The 26,656-nt window shown below is 34.1% G+C and overlaps 1 protein-coding gene and 1 long non-coding RNA gene across 3 annotated transcripts in view; one reads left to right on the forward strand and one right to left on the reverse strand.

Annotated features, from left to right (window-relative positions):
- LOC109547361 (uncharacterized) overlaps nucleotides 1–26,656 on the forward strand; it is a 205,706-nt gene that overhangs the window by 47,356 nt on the left and 131,694 nt on the right. The gene's annotated exons all lie outside the window — the stretch shown is intronic.
- LOC101334217 (calcium-activated chloride channel regulator 1-like) lies at nucleotides 678–26,048 on the reverse strand. Its single transcript, XM_019919634.3, is given in 17 exon segments — nucleotides 678–870; nucleotides 872–1,031; nucleotides 8,228–8,464; nucleotides 9,330–9,500; nucleotides 10,063–10,214; nucleotides 10,216–10,331; nucleotides 10,461–10,685; nucleotides 11,042–11,142; nucleotides 12,575–12,752; nucleotides 15,539–15,615; nucleotides 15,835–15,979; nucleotides 16,799–17,026; nucleotides 20,766–20,946; nucleotides 22,937–23,045; nucleotides 23,868–24,015; nucleotides 24,214–24,354; nucleotides 25,890–26,048. Coding segments are annotated over 17 exon segments (2,721 nt in total).

Here is a 26,656-nt window from a genome sequence, read left to right on the forward strand (position 1 = left end):
CTCCCCATGTGATAGACCACATTTAATCAATGATAAAAAACAAATTTGACCTCCTTACTGCTTTGGACCATATTTCATTGAAAAATTATACTCTTTTTGATTATAGTTTATTTTAACATGAATTATTCATTCATAATAAAAATGAAACCTAAATAATTCTACCATAAAATTTTTTCTATTGTGGATTCATAAATATTTTTCAAATGGCTTGGATGAATTTTGATTTTGTTAATATACAATACCAAATGAATTTTTAGCACACTTTGAAAATGTTTCTTAAAAAGCCGGCAGGTAGGGAGTTCCCTAGTGGCTTAGTGGTTAGGATTCAGCTCTCTGGCGTGGCCAGGGTTCAATCCCTGTTTGGGGAAATAAGATCCCACAAGCCGCAAGGTGCAGCCAAAAAAAAAAAAAGCCAGCAAATAAAATCTGTATTTTATTTTATATTGAGTTAATAAATGGAATTTTTAAAAGATAGGAAATGGTATATTCATTTTGCTTACATTGAGACTAATTAGAACTATTAAACTCAAGTACTTAGGAAATTTACTACTTTTGTACATTCACTTGTATATTTCAAACAGCTTTATAAAAGACAATGAGTATAGCAAATTAAATTCTAAATAAACGTTTACCAAATATGTATAACATTGAATTTCAGTTCTGATACAATTCCTAGTTTAAAATACAGATAAAATCATAATACAAAATAATGTACAAACTAATACAAAAATTGCCAAGCTGATTGCAGAAATTTTGGTACCCAGAGCAGGGACACTGTCTTCTGACAGAGGAATAAGCTTGGCTATTTGTGCAACATTAGAAACCTCTGAGGTGTTATTGGCTTCATTGATGACTTGGACTGCAATATAGGTTAACATTTTCTATTTTAAAAGGTTCTGACTTAAATTCAAAATTTTCTATTGAGCTGGCCTCCTTAGGTATTAGACTTGAAGTATTCACTAAAGCAGCATTGTCAAAATCTTCTCGGAGATCCAGGAAACTCTTACTTATTCTTATAATGTACCTATTGGCTGGAAAACAAACAGATATTTCATGTACGTTAGAATCACTAGGATGCCTTATTGCTACCACATTGCCTTGCATTTAGGGGCCTATCAGAAATGCACACTGGGTTTTTTGTCTGGTTATTCCATATTCTTTATTTTAAGAAAAAATATGGGAACAGTTTTTTATCTAGTTATCTAATCACAAAGAATTAATTCAAAATTGTATAGTACTAAAAATGGAATCTAGATTTCTTTTTAGAAATAGAAATATGAAGAACTGAGTCCACTTTTAATTTAGAACAAGGAACACAGTAATGTTTGAGTATAGTAAAGATACTCAGTACTCTATGCCTGTATTATTTCTCATTAAGCTGAGAGAGAGTAATGGGACGGGTGAGGAAGAGAGCAGATAAGTAGAGTGGGAGCCAGGGATAAGGATAAAGAGCAAAGGGAGGCAGAGAGGCTGGAATGTGTACCAAATAAACATGTTTAGGAGCTAGGCAGACTTTGATTAGCACCTTAGTTCTACTATTTTCTGGCTGTAACAAAGAAAAATTTATTTACCCCTTCTTACCTTTAGTCTTCTTATCTGTAAAATAGAGAATCGGTCATTCAGTTCATTCAACAAATATTTACGGAATGCTAGTGATGAGCATTATATGTGATAATGCATGAAAAGTATTTAGCACAATGGGAGTTAATAAATGTTTGAAATATTAGCTGTTTTTACTGTTACTTTATCAAGAAAGGAAAGAAAGATGCTGACAAATGTTTCATTTCAAAATGGTTTTAGAAATCTACAAGGGCCATCGATATAGAAATATATTCTCACATTATGAAATGCCATGAACAATAAAACATCAGATGTCTTTTTTGAAGTGAAGACTTTATTTTTTTCATGAAGTGTTGAAGATGTTTTAAGCATGTGGTGAATAACTTCAATTTAGTGTTTTTTTTTTTTTTAAATTCAGGCCCTGTGCCTTAAAATTCTAGTCTTTCAATAAATAGACCTTATTGATCTGATCTATTCCCCTACTCTTTACATCCTCTCTGCATTCCATTTACGTCGATCTATCTATCTATCCATCCATCACTTACTTTAATTCAAATATTTCATTGTGAAATTTTGCTTTCTTGACTTTGATCATATTATTTAGTTCCTTTTTTCCCTGTCATGACTCCCTGGAATGTGCCTCCCTCTCCCTATCTATGCAAATTGTACTCATTCTTGAAGGTCCAACAGGAGGTCCAGTTTCTTCATGAAGTCCTGGTCATGTATTTCATCCCCTTATGACTCTCTTCCATGAACTCTTATTGCATGGAAAGGAGTTTTCCAGTTTTATAGAGGTTCAGTTTATCTTTTCAATTTGAACATATTATTTTTGAGAGCAAAAGTATGTTTTTGTATGAACTAGAGTACTCTTTTTGTATGAACTAGAGTATCTGATACTGTGTTGGGCATGTATTTGACCTCCTTAATTACTTCTAGGCCCCAACAGACACATGAAAAGATGCTCAACATCACCAATCATCAGGGAAATGCAAATCAAAACTACCTTGCACCTGTCAGAATGTATTTTATCAAAAAGACAACAAATAACAAGTGTTGGTGAGAATGTGGAGAAAAGGGAATCCTCTTGCACTGTTGGTGGGAATGTTGGTTGGTGCAGCCACTATGGAAAATGGTGTGGAGGTTACTAAAAGAATTAAAAATAGAACTACCATACAATCCAGCAATTCTACTTCTGGGTATTTTTCTGAAGAAAACAAAAACTCTAATTCAAAATGATATATGCACTTCTGTGTTCATTGAAGCATTATTTTCAATAGCCAAGATATGGAACAACCTAAGTGTCCATTGATAGATGAATGGTTAAAGAAGATGTGGTATATATACACAATGGAATATTACTCTGCCATAAAAAATAATGAAGTCTTGCCTTTTGTGACAACATGGATGGACCTAGAGGGTATTATGCTAAGTGAATTATGTCAGACAGAAAAGGACAAATACCACATGATTTCACTTATATGTGGAATCTAAAAAACAAACATAACAAAACAGAAATAGACTCATAGATATGGAGAACAAATAAGTATTTGCCAAAGGGGAGGGGAGTGGGGGGAATGAGTTAAATAGGTGAGGGAGATTAAGAGGTACAAACTTTAAAAAAATAGATTAGTCATGGGGATGAAATGTACAGCATGGGGAATATAGTCAGTAATACTATAGTAATTTAGTATGGTGACAGATGGTAACTAGACTTAAAGTGGTGATCATTTTGTATTGTATAGATATATCAAATCACTATGTTATGCACCTGGAACTAACATAGTGTTGTAGGTCAATTATACCTTAATAAAAATATTACTTGTTGAACAACAATAGAGATATTCACTTGATGCCCAAAATGACAAAATTAGAGGATCATAAAATATTAGAATTACATCTACTTGTTTTAGTAATTTTAGGTCATCTAGTCTGATTTGCATATTTGACAGGTATGGAAATTGGGTCCCAGAAAATTTAAGGTTTTTATTCAAAAATATATAGATATTTATTTTTTGAGATACTTCTACTACCTCCTTTTGCAATGCCTAAGGGTAAAATTTGATAGCAACTACAGTATCTTCCTATTTGTCACAAGGAAAGAGGACGATCAGATCCCACCTATTTGAGGCATTTGAGGTTAAACACAGTGAAGTTTTTTTTGTTTTTTTTTTTCTCTCCCAATGTATGTATGAAATACTTTCTTCCTTCTTTTAGTTCCTATAATCAGCATAAGGGACATTTATTATGAAGCCAATCATGAACTGAAGGCTTGATCTTAACTGAATTCAATTCAGAATTAAACATTTAGTCAGATAATTTCATTTATGGCTTTTTCAGTGGAAGTTTCTTTTTAATTTCACCGTATTTTTAAGGGTCATAATGTATTTCAGAGCTGTCATGATAAGAATCTCAATATTGAAGTACAAAGAGCACTTCATGGGTATTTTATGTTTCCTTTGGCTTTAGAATGATTTTTTTTCATTGTGTAATAATGATAAAAAGAAGTATAGCTACATGGGAAATGAAAGATTAAAAGCATCATTTCTTTTCAGAGCATATAGTAAGGGGTTTATTATAACCCAGGAGAAATAGCATTGAAAGTGGCTTTTCAGCACTGACAACCTCTGAGATATGTGTCTATTGATATGCATATTGCTTTCATTTTACCACCTTAAAGGGAAAATAGCAAGATTGGCTTTACCCCATAAGAATCTACTAGTTTAGGGTGTCCCTGGTGGTACAGTAGTTAAGAATCCACCTGCCAATGCAGGGGACATGGGTTCAAGCCCGGGTCCAGGAAAATCCCACATGCCGTGGAGCAACTAAGCCTGTGAGCCACAACTAAGCCTGCTCTCTAGAGCCCCGAGCCACAACTACTGAACCCACGTGCTGCAACAACTGAAGCCCGCGTGCCTAGAGCCTGTGCTCCACAACAAGAGAAGCCACTGCAATGAGAAGCCCGCTCACCACAATGACGAGTAGCCCCCACTCGCCGCAACTAGAGAAACTCGCATGCAGCAACGAAGACCCAATGTAGCCAAAAATGAATTTAAAAAAAAACCCAAAAGAATCTACTAGTCTAGCACAATACTGGAATATGGTACGCATTCAATAAATACTAATTTAATTTAGTTAAATTTAAAGCAAAGCTGAAAGTGATTTAAGCTTACTGGAATGATGGCAATTTATTCTAAGGAACTTGGAATGAATGAGATATTTTGGCCTTGAACTCTAATTCAAACTCCACAGCCAAATCTCTGCATGAGATCCTCTCTCTCTCTGGGAAATCTTCATTTAACTTGGCTAACTTCTCTCATTCTTCAAGCCTTAGGTCAGGGATAGTCTTCCCTGAAAAGCCTTTTAAGATATACCTTGTGATCTTAACCCTCAAGCAGAAGTGGCCATCCAATGGCATATCTCATCATATTCTGTAAAATTATCTGTTTATTTGCAGGAAGTATCTTCTGCACTCAACTAACTGTTGAGGGTAAGCATTGTTTCTTAAGAACCTAATAGCCTTAGAGGAAAACATAGGAAGAACACTCTTTGACATAAATCACAGCAAGATCTTTTTTGATCCACGTCCTAGAGTAATGGAAATAAAAACAAAAAGAAACAAATGGGACCTAATGAAACTTAAAAGCTTTTGCAAAGCAAACTACAATCAAGACGAAAAGACAGCCCTCAGAATAGGAGAAAATATTTGCAAACGAATCCACGGACAAAGGATTAATCTCCAAAATATATAAACAGCTCATGCAGCTCAATATTAAAAAAACAAACAACCCAATCCAAAAATGGGCAGAAGACCTAAATAGACATTTCTCCAAAGAAGACATACAGATGGCCAACAAGCACATGAAAAGCTGCTCAACATCACTAATTATTAGAGAAATGCAAATCAAAACTACAATGAGGTATCACCTCACACCAGTTAGAATGGGCATCATCAGAAAATCTACAAACAACAAATGCTGGAGAGGGTGTGGAGAAAAGGGAGCCCTCCCCTCTTGCACTGTTGGTGGGAATGTAAATTGATACAGCCACTATGGAGCACAGTATGGAGGTTCCTTAAAAAACTAAAAATAGAATTACCATATGACCCAGCAATCTCACTACTGGGCGTAAACCCAGAGAAAACTATAATTCAAAAAGACACATGCATCCCAATGTTCATTGCAGCACTATTTACAATAGCCTGGTCATGGAAGCAACCTAAATGCCCATCGACAGACGAATGGATAAAGAGGATGTGGTACATATATACAATGGAATGTTACTCAGCCATAAAAGGGAACACAATTGGGTCATTTGTAGAGATGTGGATGGATCTAGAGACTGTCATACAGAGTGAAGTAAGTCAGAAAGAGAAAAACAAATATCGTATATTAACGCATATATGTGGAATCTAGAAAAATGGTACAGATGAACCAGTTTGCAGGGCAGAAATACAGACACAGATGTAGAGCACAAACGTATGGACACCAAGGGGGGGAAAGCAGCGGGGTGGTGGTGGTGGTGGTGTGATGAATTGGGTGATTGGGATTGACATGTATACCCTGATGTGTATAAAATTGATGACTAATAAGAGCCTGCTATATATAAAAAAAAAGATTTGTGCACTCAACTAAGTGCAAGTTATATAATTTTTAAAAATTTTAAATTTAATTTTATTTATTTTTTATACAAAACTTTTTATATTTATTTTCACTTTGGATGATCTGTCCATTGGTGTAAGTGAGGTGTTAAAGTCCCCCACTATTTTTGTGTTACTGTCGATTTTCTCTTTTAGACCTGTTAGCAGTTGCCTTATGTATTGAGGTGCTTCTATGTTGGGTGCATATATATTTATAATTGTTATATCTTCTTATTGTATTGATACCTTGATCTTATGTAGTGTCCTTCCTTGTCTCTTGTAACATTCTTTATCTTAAAGTCTATTTTATCTGATGTGAGTATTGCTAGTCCAGCTTTCTTTTGATTTCCCTTACATGGAATATCTTTTTCCATCCCCTCACTTTCAGTCTGTATGTGTCCCTAGGTCTAAAGTGGGGTCTCTTGTAGACAGCATATATATGGGTCTTGTTTTTGTATCCATTCGGCAAGCCTGTGTCCTTTGAGTGGAGCATTTAATCCATTCACGTTTAAGGTAATTATCGATATGTATGTTCCTATTACCATTTTCTTTATTGTTTTGGGTTTGTTTTTGTAGGTCCTTTTCTTCTCTTGTGTTTCCCATGTAGAGAAGTTCCTTTTGCATTTGTTCTAGAGCTGGTTTGGTGGTGCTGAATTCTCTTAGCTTTTGCTTGTTTGTAAAGCTTTTTATTTCTCCATCGAATCTGAATGAGATCCTTGCCGGGTAGAGTAGTCTTGGTTGTAGGTTTTTCCCTTTCATCACTTTAAGTATATCATGCCACTCCCTTCTGGATTGTAGAGTTTCTGCTGAGAAATCAGCCATTGACCTTATGGGAGTTCCCTTGTATGTTATTTGTCATTTTTCCCTTGCTGCTTTCAATAATTTTTCTTTGTCTTTAAGTTTTGCCAATTTGAGTACTATGTGTCTCAGTGTGTTTCTCCTTGGGTTTATCCTGCCTGGGACTCTCTGCGCTTCCTGGACTTGGGTGTCTATTTCGTTTCCCATGTTAGGGAAGTTTTCGACTATAATCTCTTCAAATATTTTCCGGGTCCTTTCTCTGTCTCTTCTCCTTCTGGGACCCCTATAATGGGAATGTTGTTGCGTTTCATATTGTCCTAGAGGTCTCTTAGGCTGTCTTCATTTCTTTTCATTCGTTTTTCTTTATTGTGTTCCACAGCAGTGAATTCCACCATTTGTCTTCCAGGTCACTTATCTGTTCTTCTGCCTCAGTTATTCTGCTATTGGTTCTTTCTAGTGTAGTTTTCATTTCAGTTATTGTATTGTTCATCTCTGTTTGTTTGTTTAATTCTTCTAGGTCTTTGTTAAACATTTCTTGCATCTTCTCGATCTTTGCCTCCATTCTTTTCCGAGGTCCTGGATCATCTTCACTATCATTATTCTGAATTCTTTTTCTGGAAGGTTGCCTATGTCCTCTTCATTTGGTTATTTTTCTGGGGTTTTATCTTGTTCCTTCATCTGGTACATAGCCCTCTGCCTTTTCATCTTGTCTGACTTTCTATGAATGTGGTTTTTGTTCCACAGGTGGCAGTATTGTGGTTTTTCTTGCTTCTGCTGTTTTCCCTCTGAGTGCACAAATCTTAAAAAAAAAAAAAAAAAAAAAGAACCTAATAGTATTTGAAAATTCAACAAAAGGTCAATCAATGAATGAAATTGTGCAAGTACAGAAATACTTAGAAAAAGTTTTCCCTGTTAGGGAGAAAGGGATGCAACAGAAAGCTCTTAAGTCAGTCTTCTCCAAGTAATTTCTAAGATGGTTCATACTGTGAGAGGCAGTTTGGCACAACAGAATCTGACGAGAGTGAGTTAGACTTATAATTTATTTAATGTGAAGTACTTTGGTCCAGTTCATTATTTCTTGCAGCTTAAGTTTTCACATATGAAAATAGGTGGCCCATAGTAGACAATCTATACATATTATATATAAATAAGACATTAGAAAATTTTTAGCAAATGAAAACCAGTGGGATTTCTTTTAGTATATGATATTTTTAAATGTAATATGAAACTTACTGTTTCCTTTATCTAGGACATTGCTAGGGGCTGTCCATGAAAGTTGAATATGATCTTCTTTAAACTTAGCCTCAAGGTCTGTAATTTTAGCGGGTGGGAACATGTGAGGGTGATTACCAGGAGGAGGAGCTCCTGATACAGTAAACGACACTCTAGAGGTTAGTCTGTTAAAGTCCATTTCAGCTTTTGCCACGTCACCTTTGACTCCAGATCTGGGCCAGTTCTGTATAATTTTACCTACCAAAACAGCAATTTTGTAACTTTTCATATTGTGATACCTATTCTTTATTTCATAATCTCATTTGCAGCTGTAGAGGGTTAATATTGATTGATAGCAGCCATTGAAAAAGTAACAGCTTTTAGTGAAAAAAAAGCTTGTTTTATTGGTGTCATTTAAAGATTGATGAGGAGGGACTTCCCTGGTGGTCCAGTGGGTAAGAATCCGCCTCCAAAGTAGGGGACATGGGTGCGATCCCTGGTTTGGGAACTAATATTCCACATGCTGTGGGGCGACTAAGTCTACGCACTCAAGAGCCCGTGTGCCACAACTAGAGAGCCCGCTCACTGCTGCTACTGAGCCCACAGGGTCTAACTAGAGAGGAGCTCGTGCCCCAAAACGAAGAGCCTGCGCCGCAACGAAGAGCCCCCGTGCCACAACAAAAGATCCCACATGCTGCAAATGAAGATCCTGCAACTACAATCCAATGCAGCCAAATAAATATTTTTAAAAAATAAATAAAATTGATGAGGAGACGTGCAATGTTAGTACTATCTTTTAACCTATCCATCTTTACTTCTTGACTGTAAATTCTTCAAGGACAAGGATGGCAACTTATTTATCTCTGTAGTTCCAGCATCTAGCAAAATGCTTGCCACCTAGGACGTGCTGAGTAATTTCTTTTTTCAATGTAAATGAACCGAAGGAGATGTAAACAAAACATATTGGAAGCATAGTCCTATGCTAGGTCTGTTAACATAAATATGGTTTTGAAACATAAAGGTGATTATATAACTAGGTTTTCCATAGTACATTATAATTTAAATGCTTGCCACATATAATTTACCTAAATAAATGACACATTTCTATTTTAATGCCACTTACCATTTTCAACATAGCCTGGTATGTACAGAGCTTTGTTCTGTTGTTGTCTTAAACTTAGCCTAGCCATGTTGTTTCTTTCCTGGGCATGTCCTTTTAAACTGTATCTACCGCTTCCATGATAATCTGTAAAATATCTTGAGTAGATGCCATCATTCTTGACAGTATCAGTACCTTGATATTGAAATGTAATATTAGACATAACAACAAAGTAAAAATGACAATATCAACTTCATGAGCACTAGTGATGGAAGCTATTTTGGGCAATAGTATAGCACAATTTTTTAAGCACATGAGCCCTAGAATCAAACTACTTGGGTTCAAAGCCTGGCTTGGCCACTTGCCAAACTTTGACTTTGGAAAAGTCTAATTCATGGTAAGCATTCAATTAATATTAGCTATTATTATTTCATAAGAGACTCCTAACAAAATAAGGAAAATATAACTAAACCACAGAAAGCATATGCAAAACACCGACACTAATGAAAATAGAGAAAAACTGTACTCTTGTTACATGGGAAAGGCAAAATTGTTCATAAAATTTAAAGAAGATAAATGTGCTCATGTTTATGCCTAGACAAGATAACTAATTGAAAAGTTAAAAAGTTTTAAAAACATTAAAATTAAATTCACTTAAAATATGTTTCATTAGCATATATAGGAAATATTGACTTCTAAGTCATGTGATTATAGTAGGATTTTAAGTTCAGTGGAAGTTGACGCAGATTCTTATTACCTGCACCATTGTCCCATAGCTCTAATGTTACTTGATGTCCATCTTCAGTTTCTATAATGGCTGTTACATTGATTCCCAGTACAGGCAAAAACCCTTGACTGACTTGTGCATAAACAATCAGTGGGTTAGGGTAATGGGCTGTAGTTTGACTTGTGACCTGTTTCAATTACTGGGAGTATAGTAGGACTTCTTGCTCGAGTAGTCACTGTCACCGTTTGCATTTGAGGGCTGGCATGATTATTTAGAAGGCTGTAAGTCCAAGTACCTGTCTGAAAATTTTAAAAATACCTATTTGAGAGCTTTTGTAATATCTTCCTACTCCTGTATATGATGTTATCTTCATTTTTTCCTCAAAATTGGTTGATAAAGCATGGAGAAAATTTAAAAAATATTCTTACTTCTGCAATACCTGGTATTCAAAGACAAGCAGATCAAATATTTAGCTTATCTTCTTTGAAATCTGAGGTTTTATATTTCTTTCCTTGTGGACCTTGGAGAAGAATTTCTGGCTTTTGTATTGTCCATGTGACAACAAAGAAGGTGGCATTTCCAATTGTACTGTCCATAGGCACTGTACCATTTATCCATTTCCTTCCTGTAATTGTCAAGGCTTTGCTTTCCAACTGTTACATAAATAAAAACAACAAACATGTGAAACTGATTTGTTATTACAGTTAGTAACATTTCAAAGTTTAGTCAGTTCAGAGTAATTCTAAATATACTTTTAAGATTTCAATTAAAATAACTAAGAATTATTTTGAAGAATTTTGCAAATAAAAAGCATTTATACTGATAAAAAATAGAAAAATCAAAAGAAAAAGTGACTATAAGTATCACAAAAAGCAAATTCAATAAGGATGTTACACCTGAAATGTTTTCAGGCAGAATAGTTATTTATTAGAGAAAGAAGTTACTATTTAGGATAACAAAAAGTTATTACAAGTGTAAAAAAGCAAAGAATTTTTTTAAAGATACTGACCTGAATAGCCTGCTGAGTGATGCTGCCACTTCTAGATGAAATTCTACTGAAAGCATTAGTAAGGCCATTTATGTCTTTATTGGCATAAAAATGATGTCCTCCTAAAATGGAATTTTATTTACCTTTATAATACTAATTTTATTTTTTAAATTTTTATTGGACTATAGTTGATTCACAATGTTGTGTTAGTTTCAGGTATACAGCAAAGTGAATCAGTTATACATATACATATGTCCAATCTTTTTTAGATTCTCTTCCCTGTTGAGTAGAGTCCCCTGTGCTATACAGTAGGTCCTTATTAGTTATCTATTTTATATATAGTAGTGTGTATATGTGAATCCCAGTCTCCCAATTTATCCCTCCCACTGCTTTTGCCCCTGGTAACCATAAGTTTGTTTTCTACATCTGTGACTCTTTCTGTTTTGTAAATAAGTTTATTTGTACCATTTTTTTAGATTCCACTTATAAGCAATATCATATGATATTTGTCTTTCTGTGTCTGACTTGCTTCACTCAGTATGACAACCTCTAGGTCCATCCTTGTTGCTGCAAATGGCATTATTTTGTTCTTTTTTATGGCTGAGTAATATTCCATATAATACTAATTTTAAATGGGAAAATCATGTTTGCTATTATACTCTTATCAATATACTATAAAATACATTAAAATTTTTCTTTTTTAAACTTACAGAAGATGAATTTCCCAGACCTTAGGAACTTTTAATATATCAGTATCCTAGATGTAATCCTACAATAACTAAACCTTGCTCAAAATATGTTAGAACAAAGAAAAAAACTAGCCAAATATTATTTTTATATCAGTCATTAGATTTAAGTGCTTTCCACATTAGTAAAGCTGATCTAATCACCAAATAACATTATGAAAATTAAAGACAATTTTTAAACTAGCTGCTTATTTTCTAATTTTATCTAAGATATACCAAAACAATTAGAGAGTGACAGTTTAGAATAAAGTAAAAATTGATTAAGTGCAGAAAATAAGTGATACAGGAGTTAATGAAGAGGGAGATAACTTAGGTGTCAGGAGCTGGAAAAGAATGGATTTCAGAGAGCAAGACTCAGTAATCAGGTCTCTAACTCTAGCCTTGGGCAAATGATTTCTATTCTCTAGGTTTACATTTCTTCCTCAGTGAAATAGGGCTATCTGAATCTCTACTTTAAGATTGAGCAGGACAGATGCTGAGCCAGAATTTTGGAACTTCAGTTGAATGTCATTAGTAACCATGGAGAAAGAAGTTTCATTTTGGTGGTATTGGTAGAAAGTGGTGAGAAATGAATGAAGACAGAAAATGTTGACTAATATTAGAAAAAGTTAATATAGGTAGAAATGGAGAGAAGTGGGGGTGGGGAGAGGAAATATATTAATTTGAAGGACAAGGACAAGGAAAGGACAAAGATTAATTTTTTAGAATAGGAAAATTTTGAGCAGTTTGTAGTTTAAGGGGAAAGAGCCCCTGGAATGAGAGAAACTGAAAAAGTGTTTTCTATTCAAACTCTATTCCAAAGGTTTACCTGTCATATCTGACAGTGTCTCCAGTTCTTTGGCAGCAGAAGGTCCCAGAGCAATGGTGTGGATGATCGCATCACTTTGTTTTACCTCCTCAGAGCATAAGTTTATTTCATTATCTTCCCTATCAGTTAGTAATATGATTTCAGAACCAGAAGTGCTTTGGTTACTGTGGATAACTGCCTGATAGTAAAAAACCAGATTATTAATTATAGAATATAATATCTAAATAAATTAAGCTAAGAATAAATCTGTTCTTTAGTCTTGGAGAAGTTTTTAGGCCTATGCATCAGAATAGGCAAAAGGAAACTTTGTATTGTCATTCCAGGTTTTGTTGGTTTGGAAATGAGTGTAATGTAGAATGGTCTTGTAGGTTTCCAAAGGCAGAATGTTAACAGTGCTTTCACATATACTTAAGCTACCCAAGAGAGAAAGAATAAAACACTGAGAACAATGTCTAACCCATAGTAAGTACTCAATGAATGTTAGCTATTTTTATTATCCCAGGAGATACTTGGGGTAGAGGCAAATGACCCAGGCAGTTTGGAAGTTTGCACACTAGATAACATTTGTAAGGCCGTGACTGAAGGCAGGTGTTCAAAGTTAAATGATGTGACGTGCCTTTTAACGCATTTTAGTTGCTAATTGAAGAATCTCAGGATTTCCTGGAAAAAACATTGACCTGTCATGAAGAAAGAAGTTCCTGAATTTATCAAGTATTATAATTTGGGGGGTATTTTCCTGATTTTTACCAAAAGTAGTGGCTAAGACAATTTACTCAAACAAATTGAGAGTAAATTCTAGCTCCGCCATTTGCTAAATAGAATAGCTAGTGTTTAGTTTCTCTATCATTCATATATATGAATATATATTTATAATAGGGTTCTATAAATAGCTCACTGTAATGATTACCTTTTTGAACTTTGGAGTAAGAAAGAACAGATTTACCAATTACTGACTCTATGATCTTGAGAAAGATATTTAATTACTCTGAACCTCAGTTTCTTTATGTGCAAAATGGGCATAAAAATAGTGCCTGACTAAAACATTAATGGTAATGATAAAGTAAGATCATGAATGTAAAGCATTTAACGTAGGCACTGATGCAGTATATGCTCAATAAATTTCAGATATTATTATGATTCTGTAAGTAAAAGCTTATATGTTGATATGGTTTCTTTACATGAGTAACAGAGGTTTTTTATATGTCTGAATGTAATTTGATATAATCTCTTCAGTAATAGACTCTGTGGTCAAAATGTCATAGATATATATCAAAACATATTAAGAAAAACATGTATGAACCAACATGCACAAACATTATAACATATTCCCAAGATATAGTACTGTCATATTTTAGAAGTGAATAGACATATATGAGAATTATGATTTTTATAATAGCAATCCTTTCTTGAGCACTTGTTTATCTTTTTTATTGAATTATAGTTGATTTACAATGTTAAAAGTTTACAAAGTTTCAGGTGTACAACATAGTAATTTACTCTTTTTATGAATTTACAAAGTTTACAAGGTTTCAGGTGTACAACATAGTAATTCACTCTTTTTATGAATTATACTCTATTTAAAGTTATTACAAAATAATGGCTATATTTCCCAGTGCTATACAATATATCCTTGTTGCTTACTTATTTTATATGTAGTAGTTTTATCTCTTAATACCATACCCTAATCTTGCACCTTTCCCTTTCCTCTCCCCACTGGTAACCACTAGATTGTTCTCTATATCTGTGAGTCTGTTTCTGTTTTGTTCTATACATCTGTTTGTGTTATTTTCTAGATTCTACATATAATTGATAACAGAGTTTTTGTCTTTCTCTGTCTGACTTATTTTCCTAAGCATCATGCCCTCTACGTCCATCCACATTGTTGCAAATGGAAGAATTCCATTCTTTCTTATGGCTGAGTAATATTGCATTGTATATATGTATTATATATATATATACATACACCCTACATCTTCTTTATTCATTCATCTCTTGATGAACACTTGGATTGCTTCCGTATCATGGCTATTGTAAATGATGCTGCTATGAATATTAGGGGAGCCCTTATTTGTCTGACATAGTTCCTATTAAATGAGATAGGTTCTGTTATTTTCCACATTTCATTAATTGAGGAAACTGAGACTTTCTTAGTTGAGTAACTCACCCACAGTCATTTAGCTAGGGCATAATAGAACCAGAATTCCAGGTTTGTCTGAATCTAGAACTTGTGTGTTTTCTTAAAGCAATATGATTTACAGGAAACAGATATCATGAGGAAAGCTAAGAGACGATATTAACTAGTGGCCAAAATAAGACTAACAGTCTCCACTTTGTAGCTGAGGCAATGAGAGGATCAGTGAAAGGAAACGGTTTTCCTTTCACTGAAAAAGAATATAAATAGGCTTAAATAGAGGCTGTCTTAGGTTGGAAGAAATTCAGATGAATACTGAAGGTGTTTTAATATAGTTCACAATTTTTATTTCATTAAACTTCTATGCATCTGCCTTGAGTTTGGTACTATACTTGAGGAACTACCTCTATCTTTGTGATTTTTAAATGTCAATTTAACTTGATGAACTGGGGTTTTCTTTATCCGTAATATAAAAATATTAGTAATCTCCCTCTTCCACAGTCCCCTTAACAGCATTATTTTCTCCTCATAGAAATTCAGACTATGGGAGTGATAAAGAAATGAGGAGCTCCTAACTAAGTAATGATGATTATGTGCACACAGGATTTTTCTTCCCTTTAACCACTCCTCAGCGCAACTCAGTTCCTCAGGAGCATGTGGGTGAAATAACCACTCTGAGAGGATCCAGCTATGAACAATAGACAACAGAAGGTCTTTAAAAATTATTTAAGTGAGGGACCTCTAAGCTCATGACCCTTGTTCCAAGAGAGCTGGACAAAATTAAAAGCAATGATAAATGGCAAGTGATATTTAGAAAAGCATTCTTATCTTACCTGGAATCCTGCTTTGAGTCCCCTGCAAACTGAAGTTCCACCATCAGCTTGAGGCAGATTTCGGTAAACATCATCATCAGTTTTTTTGGTTTTTTTGTTTTTGTTTTTGTTTTTGTTATGCGGGCCTCTCACTGTTGTGGCCTCTCCCGTTGCGGAGCACAGGCTCCGGACGCACAGGCTCAGCGGCCATGGCTCACGGGCCCAGCTGCTCCGCGGCATGTGGGATCTTCCCACACCGGGACACGAACCCGTGCGCCTGCATCGGCAGGCGGACTCTCAACCACTGCGCCACCAGGGAAGCCCATCATCAGTTATTTTTGTTAGATGATTTCGGATTTCAGCAACACTGTCAAATGTAACCATCCCAACCAAGGATCCCTTTTTGATAATTTGAATCAAGTGTAGTTCTGCTGCTTGATCCATTCGAAAGAGACAGTCTTCCTGTAAGAAAAAGATGTCTGAACAATTCCTGAGTTTCCTCCAATCTTGACAGATTGGTGAAAGACAAAGTTCATGGGCCAGAGATCATAATAATAATTGATTACTGTATTTTAGAGTTTAACTTCTTCATTATATTAAAAAGAAATAATATTAAAGAAAAACTTTAAAAATCAGTCATATTATACTTGGAAAAGCCTTAAAATTTTATACCTTCTTCTTTAACAGTAAGAAAATAATTTTAAAATGCACACAAAAATGTTTGTTGCAACATAATTTTTGATAACAAGTTGAAAGTCACCAAAATGTCCAATAATGGGGGTTATTTGACTAAATTATAATATGTGCATACCATATGACCATTAAAACTTGTGTCATGGAATCGTTTTTTTTCCTTGGGGAGTGTTTAAGTTATAGTAAGTAAAAAAAATCATATTATAAAACATTATATAAGATATAATCACATTTCTGAGGAGGAAAAACAAAATACATGAACAGAAAAAAGATAGGAATGACATATGCTCCGTAGAATTATGGATGATTTTCGTCTTTTCTTTTTGTTCAGTTATGTTATTTCTAGCTTGTTAGAACTAAAAGTTAAAGAATAAACATCATCCGTAATCCAATAACCTTAATATAATAATTATTTTTATTTTAGTATATTATCTTCTAGTGCTTGTCCATGTAAAATCACTGTACTAAAATTTATTAGAATAATAAAAATATTTTTTAGTTAGCTTAGTAGAACTAAACCTAAGATTAAATTATATTTCTATTAGCTTAAATACCTAATTTAGGAGAGCTAACAAATAAACGTGTTACTGAATTCATGCTTCCAGATTTATCAAGTAACGAACAGACTACCCGCTGTTTGGACTTGAGTAACGAAAATGTAGGATGAGTCGGTGGATTCATTTCTCTCATAGGAGATATATTCTGAAAGTCATCAGAGTCCATGATTACATCCCACGTGGTTCTGCCATTGCACATTTTGTTTTGTAGGTTTGGAGCTTCTGTATCGTGTCTTTTTTCTGTACAAAATTCAGTCACCTGGGAAAAATCAGTTGAAAGACAGTAGTACGGTAACTGATGAGGCATTACCTTCCTTTCCAAATATACAGTTGGCTGCCTTGTACATCCTCCACAGATTTTATCTCCTGACAGTTAAAAATTATTTCATAATCTAACATTCTCACATCCATTTTGCATACTTGAATGGAGAAAAAGCAAATTAAAACCATCAATATGCACTGGAAATTTATTTGGTAATTCTTTTAGGTATAGGTAGATCATAGCACTGGGGGATGATGGCGGCTGATGCAACTGCTTAAGCTAACTTCTTACTTTCCCTTCTAGACTCTTGGGGAACTCAAGCCTTGAAATAAATTTAATGGAAAAAGGGACAGGATTTGCAGTAATTTCTAGCTTCCCCCTAAAAGTGGAGTAAAGAAAATGGCCTTCTTTAATTGCCTAAGCATTTTCTATCTCTTTATAGTTTATTGAAAAACTTGAGAACAGATATTCTAACAATCTCAAATGTAATTGGCTCTGGTGAACTTAGACAAATAAAATAATACTCCCGAAAAAGTAATGAAAATGTGGGAAGAAAATGAGGAAATGTGATTGCTTCTCTTTGAGTTGCAAATGGTGAGTTGTATCCAGTAATTCTGCCAAATGATACTTCATTACTATAGAATCTATGAAAATCCTCCAAGTTTTGAAACCTAGTAACTTGGAAAAACACTAGCATAAACTAGTAGCATTCAGGAAAGAATTCGTCTTGCAGTAAAGCCTCAGCTTTATAAATATCATTTTGTTGTTTTAAATGCCCTCCTCATATAAATCTCCTGCTGTAAGCTCAGATTTAGAACTAAATTATTAAACCTGAATACCTTTTATTCAAGTTTTAAGAGTTTGTTTTCTTTCTGTTAAGTTTCTGATCTACATTTTTCAGAAGGGGTTATATTGGATGGGAGAAAAATATAGTTTTCAGTCAAAGCAGTGATTTATAATCAACTTGATGATATGAAATGCCTACCAAATGTGGCTCCTCTTGCTACTGTCACTGCCTTTATTCAGGGCCTTCAGGTCTCTTATCTGCCTATTGCCATGGCCCTCCAACTGGTCTCCCTGCCTCCACTATCTCACTTCCTTTTGTTTTTCACAGTCAGTAGAATTATCATCCTGAAAGGATAAGCTGGTTACATCACTAGACTGAAGTTGATAAAATAAAATACAAACACCTTAGTTTTGTAGGTTCCAATTTTGTGTTTCAATTTCATTTCTTGCTTCTTCCTCACCATGTATGCTTTGCTTATAGAACATTGAACTTTCTCCTGTCCTTAGAGTATGCCAGAAACTTTCACAAGGCTCTCGCTAATACAAATGGAAAAGGAAATTTGTGCAAATTAGAAAAAGGTGCCCTTTTCTCAAGTTCTTTTATTGCTGTCTACCTGAAAATTGTTCTAATGAATATGAAAATCTTTAGTGACCATGATGCAAGTAATTTGGGCAGTGCTCAACTTGTACAGTCATGTGTGGCATCCTGTATTTTTCTTATTTTTTAAAATCTTTTTTCTTTCTTTCTTTCTTTTTACATTTTTAGTGGAGTATAATTGCTTTACAATGTTGTGTTAGTTTCTGCTGTATAACAAAGTGAATCAGCTATATGTATACATATTATCCCATTATCCCTTCCCTCTCATCCCTGTATTTCTCCATCTTTGTTTCTGTAAACCTGTTTCTTTGCCTAGAATACCCTTCCCCTTCCTGCTTCAGCAAGTTCATACTAATTTTATTTCCAAATCCCAGCTCAAAACTCATCTCATTAGACACAATTTTCTGACTTTCAATTGGAGACATTTGCTGTACTCTCATGGCACTTAGTTTCTACTTCTTCCTACTTTGTATTCATATTTATTTTTCTTTTATCTCTACTTCTCTCACTAAATTGAGTTCTTCAAGAACAGTTATTTTTAATTATTTCTATATTTTTTCAGTTCCTAACATGGACATGAAGTGGGAATAATGAATTTTAAAGAAAGAAAATCATGGACTTGAATATTCATTATTTCAGATCATATTTCTCTTGAGTCTGAGCTTATGCCCTGGGTACAGATGCTATGCAATATATTTAGTCTATGTTACGATAATTAGAAGGTTGTGTTATTATGCAGAAGATATATGGTTAAAGTACAGTATTTATCTCTGAGCCATATCTTATATAATTAGTTGCCCTCCATATTTCAGTTACATGATTTTCTTTCATTTTCATTTATTTTTCAGGTAGGCAGCATGAGTTATCTCCTCATAGTCAAATGCTTTTGGAATTTATAGTTTGGTACAGACAGTATATATTCCAATTATCCTCTTGCGTCACATGATCTGATATCTATTTGGATGCTGAACTTTGGCTGCCTTTGTGGATCCAGATTCAGCAGGTTAAAGTGAAACTTCTAGATTCATGTTTCAGATATTCCCAGGAGGGAGTTTTATTAGGCTGGAAAACAATTTCTACTTAAATATCTCACTGGATTCATTTAGGAGTTTTAGAAAAAAATATCGAGTCTATATTTTTACTCAGGTCCTTCATCATTAATGCCCTAGACTCCAAAACAATTTTAAATCTTATTGGAAATAATAGGCCTTTCCAAACCTCTACCCATAGAAGTCTATGTTGCTAGTAATTTGGTATATGAAAATTTGCTTCTTTCAAATGTTAGTTTACTATCTAGAGATAGTATACTTTATTTTGATTTGTTGTTTTTGATAACTTTCATATGTTTCATATTTTAAAGTCTTTTTTACATGTTTCAAAACTTTCATTAGGTAGCTATAATATGTTTGCATTAATTAAGGCTGGATTTATCCAGGGAAAGAGACAATTCCCTATTATCCAAATATTTTATAAATTAAAAAAATTTTAAGTTTATGTTATACTTACCTTGTGCTAAGCACTGTAATCGTACTTTATTTATATTAGCTCTTATAAAACTAACAGCAATAACACTGTAAAGTGAGTTTTATAATTCCTGTTTAAAAGACTAGAGAATTAAATCTCAGATTTAGCAGTTTGCTCAGAGTGACACAGCTCGAAAATTACAGACTGGGTTTTGACATCAGATCTGTCTGACTCCAAGTCACCTGTTCTTATCTACTGAGGTTTATACATTCAACCAAATATTTCAGGTCAAACATTAGCTTTGGAACTTGAATTATTGTGTTGTTATTTTTTAATTGGTCAGATTGGTGATTGTGAACCTCTCCTCTTTTGTTGTTCTGTAGAGACAGAGCCGTTTATGTTTTCACAATATCACTTTGCAAAACTTAGTGTGCTTTAGTGTGAAGATAATGGAAAGTAGAGACTGTCAGTACTTTCCCAAGCTGAATTTCCCAAATTCATTTTCCCAGAATGAATTACTTTGGAATAGTAATATGAATAACACTTAGAAGAAAGAATTAAAAGTAAGGTTGTAGTTCTAGACACAAGTCTACAGAAGTCAAATGAGGGAAGGGATGTAATAAGAAATTCTGTGATGCCAATGAGAAGGGTACAGTTCTACCTCTGAAGAAAAAAGAAAGCAGGCTAGTAAGAAAGGGTGGAATAATTTCCAGATACACCCTGACAAGACTGGACACACAGGACTGGATAAAATGGCTATTAATTAACTGTCTTAGTAATTTCCCTTATTTCTATTGGTATATATAATTTCATAGTAGAAAATCCAGCTTCCCTAATTAATTTTTCCTAAAGGGTTCCTTTGTGAGACTAGGAAAAGAAGGTACTTACAGAATGGAGACTTTGCATAAACATAATGGACTCCCTTGCAGTATGGGATTTTTCTGGGATGAATATACATTTTGCTTCATACAGCCTTGTCTATGAGTCACGTCTGCATGGCCTTGTTATGCAGCTGCCTCCCTGGCATTTCTTGAAAACCACGTTTATACCAGTAATATGAGTTGAACATCTGTGATGAAAGAATTAGATTATATTTGTACATGAAGGCCAAAGAAATTATGAATAAAGACTAACATCCTAAAATCATTCCCTCAGTGATAATTGCTCTAGACCATGTACCAACATTCCATTTTGACAAAAGTAGGCAGTGTCTTCCCCCTATTTACCATGATTTCAACAAGAACAATGATGTTAATTCATATTTCTTAATGTTTACTGCTCATTAATATGATTGATATATCTATTATCCTTGTGACCTTGAGTTTAAGATGATAATTCCTAATTCACAAGGATGTTGTGAAAATTGAGTTAAGAGATACAGAGGAGTTGCTTCCCAGCAGGGAGGGGAGAGTCAACATTATGCTTAAAACCCTCTTAAATTTCTTATGTATGGTACACATATACATATATATATACACACATATACATATTGCCATATAGATGTATACATATATGCATGTATACCATACATACAAAACCATGTGTGGTTTTTGTGTTTACAGCATTTTACAATTTACATTTGAAAATCACTGAGCTAGACTGAAAGAAGAAATGAAAATAAACCCTGCATGGAAATGCTTGTGCATTCAAACCTTTTGGTCTTTATAATTGTCAAGGCCCTGGCAGAGAATGAGGTGGGGTGGGGTATGGGTAAAAGATAAAAAGAGTTCTTGTTTATCTGCAGGATTTACTCCCATTCTGTGTTAATATTAAACTTCAAAACATTAATCTATTTAAATAAATTTATTTGTATTGCAAGGATTAAAGGAGATGGTTAGTCATGTTTTCCAAGAGGGTTAGCTCTAGAGTAAAAGCCTGAAAACTAAACTTACACTGCCTCCAACAAAGTGCCTGGCACACAGTAGGAGCTCAATAAATGTTATTTTAGATACTTGTTTTTACTAATATATCTCTTTTTATGACTGATAAGGAAACTCATTTATTTTTCATTAATTTATTAAAAATTGGTTGTTTGATACATTCTTTGTTTAGCTTTTACTTTGTACCATGTCCAAGGCTAAGGGATTAAAAAAAAAAAAAATCAGCCCTCAAGGATCTTAAAACACAGACAATTACTGCCCAGTGTGAGAGAAGCCCACGCACATTGCTTTGGGAACAGTGTCAAGGATGTCTAACCCCAAATGGAGGGAGAGGAAAGACACTTAGGGAAGAAGCATTTAAACTGAGTCTTGAAGGATGAACAAGCATTGTTTGAATAAGGGAGTCAGTGCTGGGAGGAGTTGCGTGGGAGGAGGTGACAGTAATGAGTGTCCTGGGTTGAAAGCCTCCTCTGTGGGAAAGATTCTAGGCAGCTTAAGAGAGATAAAGCAAACAACACAAAGGCATTTTTGTACCACACCTCTTTTCTCTAATATGTTTTTTATCCTAAAGACTTATTTTCTATTACACTGATTTCTGTTATTCTTTAATACTCATTAACTACTCCACCTGCTTGACATTTTTAATTTAAATATCTCATCTATTCATAAATAGGACCTGTCTAAATCTACCCAGAATTATACTTCTTAAAAAATCAATTTTCTCACTTATCCTTATGAAAAGTACTTCTTAAGCTCAAGATTAAATGAAAAATAAATATATTTAATATGAGGCTCTAACAGTTTAATTGATTTCAATGAAACAGATTCACCTTAAAAGGTTATGAACCAAACGGAATAAAAGATTGGGTAGGAACTTGAACTCTAACTCTCAGGTATCTTAAGTTTTAGGGTACAACGTTTTTCTTTCTCTTTCCTCTGACAATAACATATTTTTAGTACAACTCCCATGAATACTGAAAATTTTCCCAAATTTTGATTGATCTTGATTCCAAGGTGTAATACCAGAAATTGTTGGACAGATATATAGTGGGGCAGGTTGGATATTGCAGTTAACTCTGAGCATTCAACCACTGAGGTAGCCTTTGTTTGCCTAGTACAGAAAATTAAAAAGTCATAAGTGAAAGGTTTTGAAAACAGATTTGTTCAATAGAATGATACCTTGTTGCTTCAATAGTGTTTCTTCTGGAAATATAGACTGTCTGGTCCACATTATACTCATCAAATATTCCCCATCGGAGATGGGCCCACTCATGGACAAATACTCTGCATATGAGAGAATATTGCCACTTATAAATTTATGTTTACAATACATGTATCCCGGCTTTTTGAAAGTTCACATTACACCACTTCACTTTTACGAAAGACCTTAGTACCTGTTTTTGCTAACAGAAAGAAGTTCGAAGAGGACTTTTGCTTTTATAAAAAAAAGCGAAAAGTAAAAATAGCAATCAGCATTTGTTTCGCAGCCAGCTGTTTTACAAACAGCACACACCCAGAGCAGGAAAAATGGCACCACCAAGCTCCTTCCCTGGGAATCGCACTCAGCATCTCACCCTCAAACCCCATAGATCTGAACTGTGTCTGTGAGCATCTGTGCTTTATCTCGACATATTTTGTTCATCTGTTAACACGATGTGTCCCAAGGTAATTGCTTCTTTGCTGTATACAATCTTGACTTATGAAAGGTTTCATAGAAATGCTTCTTTTGGATAGAAATGCTTCTTTTGGATGCTATTCTTTGGATAGCTTCTTTTGGAAATGCTTCTTTTGGGGGAAACCTGTATTTAACTATTTTCCTTATATTTTAAGTCTCCCTTCCCCATATCCTCAACCTGAGTCAAGGAAATCTAGAAATTGACAACTTTCATAAGGCCAAAGAAGTTAAAATGGGTTAGTATCAATAAATGGTTAATTTTATTATTAAACACACACAAAAAGAAATATAATTAGGTTGAACATAACTAGTAAATTTCCAAAGGTATTAACAACTATTTTTTCCTTTAAAAATTTTTTTAAAATACCATTAATCACAATGTTATATTTGTTTCCAGTGGAAATAAAAATAGAAGTATAAAATAGATATCCCTATCTCAGGACCCATAGATAGGCAAATTATTAGTCAACAAGAAGTTTGGAGTAAAATGTATATATTGTCCTTTTTCTCCACATTTTCCATGTTGAAGTGTATGGGGATCATCTCCATATTTTAGGTAAGAATTAGCAACTATGACATCTGCCTAAAAAGCAGAACAGACAAGCCAAAACAGATCCCAAGAGCAATAGAAACAAGGAATTTTTCATCTAAATTAAGACCCATAATATTACTAATTTAAATACTAAAGTAGTCATCAGTAATTACTAAAAAAAATTGAGTATTAATTTTTTTAAATCACAGGGAGAAAGAAACAGTTTAAGAGCTAGATAAAATACCCTACCTGGTCATGTGCTTCTTGTTTTGGCATTAAGTACTCAGATTTTGACTTCCAGGTCATTGGAATTAAAATGCTTACATTCCTGAAATAAACTCTTCGTTTGGTGGCATGAAACAGGTAAGTAGAAGCTTCAGTTACCATTTCCTGAAAAAATTAAAAATACCTTGTAGTAACAATTTCACAATGAAATGAAAATGTACAAACAAGAAGAAGCTAGGGGCTTCCCTGGTGGTGCAGTGGCTGAGAATCTGCCTGCTAATGCAGGGGCCACGGGTTCGAGCCCTGGTCTGGGAGGATCCCACATGCCACGGAGCAACTAGGCCCGTGAGCCACAACTACTGAGCCTGCGCGTCTGGAGCCTGTGCTCCGCAACAATAGACGCCGTGACAGTGAGAGGCCCGTGCACTGCGATGAAGAGTGGCCCCTGCTTGCCACAACTAGAGAAAGCCCTCGCACAGAAATGAAGATGCAACATGCAAAAATAAATAAATAAATAAATAAACTCCTACCCCCAACATCATCTTTAAAAAAAAAAAAGTTAATTTAAGCCCCTCTCCCCAAATATTTTGGCAAAGACTAACTGAAAAATAGGTTACATTTTACTATATTTTTCTAGTCTGGTAAATCAAATTTACCACTGAGCTTTTCATTCAAGGCAACAGATGCCTGTAAACTCTCATTTTTATATACTTAGAAATCAATTCTTTATTTTTCACTTATCCAGACCTGCATTCAGCATTATGGGTTGGAGCAGGGAGTGAGGGTGCTAGGTGAGATATAAAGGTGATTAAGACTGGCAGTCTGTTGGCAAGTTGCTTATTGAATTGAACAAAGGTGCTTAAAATGGGGTTGGGAGTTTAAAGTTTGGTAGATTTTATACTGTTGTTAATTGAAAAAAACATTTTGCTAGATTTATTTTGAGTTATCTTCTCATAAAGAATGTGTTCATAAAAGGCAAAGTTTTACCAAGCAGTGATTTTCTAAAAATATGTAGGTCATTGGCTTCAAATTCCAGTTTTGCTACTTATCGTATGACTGTACAAATCACTTCTCTCAATTTATACAACAAGGGTAATTAATAATCTCTATTCTTGACCACCTCATAGGGATATTGAGAGGATCAAAGAAAACAGTATATATTAGAGTGCTATATATAGAATATTTTATTATAATGACTAACCCAGATAAAATTAGGAAGTAAGTCAACTTCAAAAATAAGTAATATTTTCTTTAAGATCAGATACCTAAGAATTTCAAAATTTTTAGAGTTGAACAATATGAACAACTGAAAAAAATGTATGATAATGAACCTCTAGGGCTTAAATGGAGGTTAGTTATTGAAACATTATAAAAGTAACTTCATAAAGATAAAATTTGAAAATAATTCTCCAGTAGCTTGAAGGTCTTTCTTTTAGCTTAATGAGTTGAACAAATATTAGTAGTTTGGCCTTTTAATAATTCATTTGGAGAATGACTAATGCTATTAATATATACTATATAATATTTAAACTAAGCAGGTATTAATCTTGATAGTTTAGATACATGTTATGTAAATGACGAATACTGTCTAAGCAATTTTGGAAAGTTATAACTGTGTGAATGTGTGTATGTGCCTAGGTAACATGAGTTGAAAATACTCAATGAAATAAATATAAATGGATAATCAATTTTTCACTTACCTTTATGTTTTGAATGAGTTTTTCATCTTCTGGCACACTGGGGTTAATTGCAATGACAGTGCCATCATATCCATTGTTAATCAAATTTACCATTGAGCTTTTCATTCCAGGCAAGAGATGCAAAGTTAGGAACAGAATAACATTCAGAGTGAGCACCATTTTTTCGCATGTTACAATAAACCTATTGGAAATGTAAGGAGAGTATTTATTTATCTGCTTAACTCAGAAATTTGACTCTAGACCCAAATATTTGCAAAAATATATTACTAAAATATATATATATTATTACTAAAATATTTTGATGAACTTCTTTATCTTATTCTAAAGAGTTCTTTAATTGTTAAGTAGCAATGGGGATTATGCTGAACATTTATCATACTTTCTAAGACAGCTAAGGTTAAATACTCATTGAATTGAGCAATTCTTTTAGATTGTTTGTGTAGTAATCATCCTCATCATGGTGATCATTCTTTGTCTTCATTGTCATCATCATCAAATAGTATTAGATATTTTCCAGTTCTGGGATCTATTTACAGAAAAGCGCTCTGTGGAAGGATGAGGAACTGAAATGAAAAGCACCAGGAAATAAAAAGGCTTGTTTAAAAAACAAAACAAACCAAAAATGAATAAAGAAACTAGAGTGGGAGGGGCAGTGAATTAGGATTTCTATTCTTTAGATGAGAGTCATATTATAAGCACAGTGGTTGGGAACAGCTATGGGTCAAGGGGGAAATGTTTTTTTTGTTGTTACTTTTTCTGATGACTTC

Source organism: Tursiops truncatus, chromosome 1 (genome assembly GCF_011762595.2).
Source record: "Tursiops truncatus isolate mTurTru1 chromosome 1, mTurTru1.mat.Y, whole genome shotgun sequence".
Classification (NCBI taxonomy): domain Eukaryota; kingdom Metazoa; phylum Chordata; class Mammalia; order Artiodactyla; family Delphinidae; genus Tursiops; species Tursiops truncatus.